Source organism: Copidosoma floridanum, unplaced genomic scaffold, assembly GCF_036245765.1.
Source record: "Copidosoma floridanum isolate Cflo_tuat_1 unplaced genomic scaffold, Cflo_Japanese_pri ptg000017l, whole genome shotgun sequence".
In the NCBI taxonomy this organism is placed as follows: Eukaryota; Metazoa; Arthropoda; class Insecta; order Hymenoptera; family Encyrtidae; genus Copidosoma; species Copidosoma floridanum.
This window is the reverse complement of record NW_028321894.1, coordinates 10,153,068-10,157,975: the sequence shown is the minus strand read 5'-3', so window position 1 is coordinate 10,157,975 and position 4,908 is coordinate 10,153,068. Positions and strand designations below refer to the sequence as shown.

The 4,908-nt window shown below is 49.3% G+C and overlaps 1 protein-coding gene across 1 annotated transcript; it reads right to left on the bottom strand.

Moving 5' to 3' along the window:
- Positions 1-2,552: 2,552 nt before the first annotated feature.
- LOC149374637 (uncharacterized) lies at positions 2,553-4,642 on the bottom strand. Its single transcript, XM_089592468.1, has 5 exons — positions 4,584-4,642; positions 4,279-4,520; positions 4,024-4,234; positions 2,955-3,969; positions 2,553-2,795 (listed from the first exon to the last, which is right to left on the bottom strand). Exons 1-5 carry the CDS (start codon positions 4,640-4,642, stop codon positions 2,553-2,555), a joined length of 1,770 nt encoding a protein of 589 aa, XP_089448594.1.
- Positions 4,643-4,908: the final 266 nt, after the last annotated feature.

Sequence of the window (4,908 nt, the reverse complement as noted above, 5' to 3'; positions counted from 1 at the left end):
AATACTTTTTGCCATACATTATTACGAATCATCATTGCATATAGTTACAGGATTAACACTTAATGCATCAGCATATGGCGGAGAGGCTCATTCAATAAAAATTTTTGAACTTAAAAGTCCAATATAGTTTTATAATTATAATTTTATTTGTTTTTCTTTTTTTTCAAGAGACCAGCATAAAAAAGCTTATAATGATCTTGTACAATGAAAGCATACAAGAAAACACAATTATAAAAACATAAAAGATCTCAGATCTTAGAAGTCAGTATGAACATAAAAAAAAACCTTAGAAAGGAAGATTAGTCATATATTTAAATGGAATTTTTTACTTTACCTCTACATACTACATGTGGAGTGATCTTCTTCGAAGTATACTTCGTCACTTTTTTAGTGTACAACTTAACATACAAAAAATGTACGGACGAAAAAAAGAGCATGCTAGTTTTCTGCTAGCAGAATTTAATAACGAGTAAATAGTTCTAATGAATAGTTTTTTATATCAATACAAAGATAAAATAGTTAACTTGTTCACAATTAAGTATTTCTATTTAATTTTGTAGTGCTTGAAGATGTAAAAAAACTTTACAAATCTTAGATATTGCTTCTGACTTTCTATCATTATCCTATTGATAGGTTAAGTGAAAGTCTTTATTTCAAGTTCAAGCACATACAAGCGTAGTGATCACGTCAGGGAGACACGAATCGGCACGCCAGGTATCGGGAGACAGCCCTCCGCTTCTTCCGTGTCCTTCTTGTCCAAGCTCTGGTTTTACACTTACAAGAGCACCTCCCACATAATGCAGTTCACCTCGCCGTCCCAGACTTCCTGGCTGTTCCTTCCTTGAATATGAAGCAAGGTGAGGCGGGCGCCGTCCGCGAGCCTGAGCCAAAGCAACATTCCGCCCACCTTGTTCCTAGAACAAGATTCATATACCGCCTGCTGAACTGGAATTCAGGCTGCGTCCTGATGGCTTAGCGGTGGTTGGGCTGGGAGCAGCAGAAGGTGCGACCGGCAGGAGAGCTAACTTTTCGATGAGAAGAACGTACTCACCAGTAGTACTCTTGATCGTTGCTTCACGGATCAGTCCAACAGCTCCTGGATGGATTCGGGTGATGCAGGGTAGAGGCCAACGCCCAGCTGACTAGATCAACGTGGCGTCCAGAAAACAACGACGTCTACAATGGCGAAGTTCCGCTGCGGTGTTGTCCACTTAGAATGCTGCTGCAGCGTATTTAAGTACTCTTGGCTCCAACGTCACCAGAAAAGTTCGCACATTCCTCGCACAAAAAACGAATGGCTCAGCTTGTCAAGGTTCTCATCTCGTCAAGCAGCTTAGACAGTCAAATCAAGCAGCGCGCTGATGAGAAAATAACCAGAAGTGTAGACGTCTAGGTCGCCAGGGTCTTCAGACAGTAGTATAAAAGGCCGACTATTCAGCACTTTTTTTATTTCAACGAAAACGGTGCCAAACTCTTTGTAAGTCAGATGCCAGGCACCCAAAACCCCGCGTAGGAAAAGCTTCACGACACCGACGCCAGCTTTCCACAGCCCACCAAAGTGAGAAGCACCCGGGGGAATCAAGCTCCAGCTGACTCCTTGATCAGTGAGAGTTCCGGCGACGAGGTTCCACTGAAATTCGGCTTCTCGCAACGCCTCTTGCAGCTTGGTGTCCACTCCACGCAAGCAAGTGGCGTTGTTGCTCCAAAGTTGGGCTGGTCTGCCACCCCAACCGCAAAACCGGGACAGTGTGCCGAGGAAGAACGCGGTGGTCAGGTCCCTAACGAGGTCAAGATGCAAGGCTTTCGTGCACAAAAACAGAAAACGGCGATGTACGCTTTCGTGGTGCGGATACAGCGGCCCCTTTTGACGCAAATACCTTGAAGGGCCTGGCGTAGTTGATGCGTGGTCAACTGAAAGTGCAAGCTAGGGTGACGCGGAACGAGGAGAGTGGAGCCATCAGCTGTGCAGAAGGGTGAGTGTGCAGTTGCACACAGGTGGTGCATCGTCGCAAGTAGGTCTTGATCATTCGAGTGCCTCCAACAATCCACTCTCGTCGTGCAGCGTAGGCGCTCGTAAGGCGGAAGCAACGGTGTAGAGCGCGTAGATGCGCCCAAGTGACGACAAGCCGGGCGAAAGGTTAGGCTGCATGCAGGATCGGTGGATGCTTCTCGTCGTTCGTCAGCATGATGTGCTAGAGCCGCCTGCTAAAGCGCAGGACTTAAGTGTCCTCGCATAGAAGGGTAGTGTTTCTTGCCCAAACTCTCACTATCTCGAAGATAGTCGATCTCCTCTTTAAATGTCCACAGCTGACTTAAGCGAATGCAGGCGAGGAAGGCATCTCTAAGTTCACTGTAGGTCGGTGCTGAGAGCATTGGCTTACTGGGGAGCCACGACGTTTCGAGGTGCGACTATTTTTGCAGTCACACGAGGAATCGCAACAGCACGCTAAAGTTGGAAAGCTTCGCGAGCACGTTGTGGTCAACGCTCTGTATGATGTGGCACGCAACCTCCAGGCATGGCTCTAGCAATAGCGCAGGGCTTGAAGACGCCGCTAGATGCGTGAGGCCATGGAAGTCCAGTAAGGCGAAGGGCTCTGCCAGCCAGAAGTCTGAAGACTTAGCAAGCCAAGTGGGCCCTCCCACCATAAGGCATGGCAACTGAGCGAGTCGGTGTCAGTTTCTCGAGAGGATACGTTAGCGGGATTTGAGCTCATTGGGACGTAGTGCCAGATGTAAGATGGTAGGAGGTCTTGAATGTGCGCGACGTAGTTGTCAAAGAGCGTGTTGCTGGTCAGCTTAGATGAGTGCAACCAGCGCAATAGAATCTGCGAGTCGCTTTACCTATGACAGCGGTCTACAGGCACTTCAAGGTCCTTGGCAACAGCTTTGAGCAGCTTGTTGGTGAGCAGGACTGCCCGCAGTTTTTACCTTGGTATCGTCATTTATAAGATTACTGTTGGAGAGGGGCAAGAACTCCGTATAAGAGAGAGCTTCGTCTTGGTGGCGAGCAGACTGCTCCGTGTGCCCCCGTCGGGATCGGAGTGACGCGTGTACACGACTGCCACCATCGCTCGACGGCTGGCGTCTGAGAATGCGTGAAGCTTGAAAGGCGCCGAGCTGCAGCATCCAATCCAGTGGAACAACGAGAAATTGGCGGTGCCCTTGATGTTTTCGGCGAAGCTGAACGACCAACGGCGCATCGATTCCAGAACGACCTCGTCCCAATCCAGATGAGTGCACCAGATGTCTTGCAGCAGCAGTTTGGCTTTTAAGACCACTGGAACTAGACAGCCACATGGGTCGAACAGCCGCGCAATGAAGGACAGGATAGATCGCTTCGTTTGTGTCACATCTGACGTGATCGTTGGTAGCCTCAGCTTGAATCGGTCCGAGACCGGATCCCAGCCAACGATAAGCTCTGAGATGGGCCCATCCGTGCTGAACTGCCACCAGGTTGATCGCAGCCGCACTTCTTCAGGGAGGTTGTCCAGAAGGTCTGGTGCGTTGTCCGCCCATTTGCCCAAGAAGAACCAACCACCCTGCAAAAACCTGATCAGCTCGTCGCGAGGCACTCGTGCAGTCTTGATTTTATCGGCGCCCGAAAGAATGTCGTCGGCGTAGGCGTAGCGATCATTCATTGCAATCGGCGCGGCCTCAGGCCAGGTGTGGCCTTCCTTTTTGCATAGCTGATAAACGGTGCGCAGAGCCAGGTATGAAGAGCACACAGCACCATACGGGATGGTAAGCAACTGGTCGTGGATTAAAGGTGAGGTGGGATCCAAGCTCCAAACAATTTTTCGCAAGTCTACGTCTCGTTTGTCGATCCAAACTTGCCAGAACATTATGCGGATGTCGGAGCAGAAGGTGACTTTATGTTGTATCCATCGTATGAAAAAGGTGGAGAGGGCAACCTGCAGTTTAAGTTCAGCATGGAGGGCATTGTTCAGGCTAAATCCGCTGGAAGTCGGTCTGGAAGCGTTGGAAACGACATGGAATTTTTTCCTGCGGTCTCCAGTTTAATACATGCTGTGGTAGGGTATATAGCAGACAGTTCTTACGGTCTTGGCCAGCTCCTTTTCAGTAAGCGCTCTCACATGGCCAAGCGCCTGGTACTCGTCCATAAACCAGTGATACTTAGCTGCCATCTCTGGGCTGTAGTGCAGGTGGCGTTGCAGAGACCGCAGCGAGCTCATTCCGCGCGTCAAGCTGTCCACAAGCATGCTGAGGAAGTCCTCTTTAATTGGAATTCTCACGACATATTTGCCATTGGCTGTTCACCGATGGCTTGCAAAGCTGGCATCGTATGAAATGTCGTTCGGCGACTTCCGATAAGCCTGGGAAACCTTTTACCGCTGCGAAAGACCGGCGAGTTCCTGGTGCCAGAGTGGCTCGGCGTCGCGTCGTCCTGCACCGATGGGCATGCGGTAACTTTGCTGGTGCGTGCGTTTTTTGCCGCCCGCCCGTGAAGAACCAGCCGACTGCTATTGATTGCGCGATTATTCAGCCTTTCTGGAAAACTCCTACGCGGAGAAGTTTTTGGTAGACGTCCGCACTGAGCAGGGCCTCAACTACTGATTATGTGCCAAATAGCGAATCTTTCAAGCCCACCAAGCTTGACCATTCTTGAACGATGTCCAGCCATAGCGATACCACTGGAGTGACCAGCCTAAGTCTGCACAGATAGAGCACCTTCACTGCAAGTTCGGCGCTTTAATCGCTTGGTTTGAAGAAAATGTGTGCCCAATACAACGAGCATGTGCCATAGCTGCCTCCAATGCTGGCGGTGCTCGTGTAAAACAGCTTGGAGGACCAAATGATTGAGTTTGTCGAAAGTCAAAGTCTTTATTTTAAGTACATGAGATCACAATACGTTTGAGCACATACAAGGGCAGTAATAACGTCAGGGAG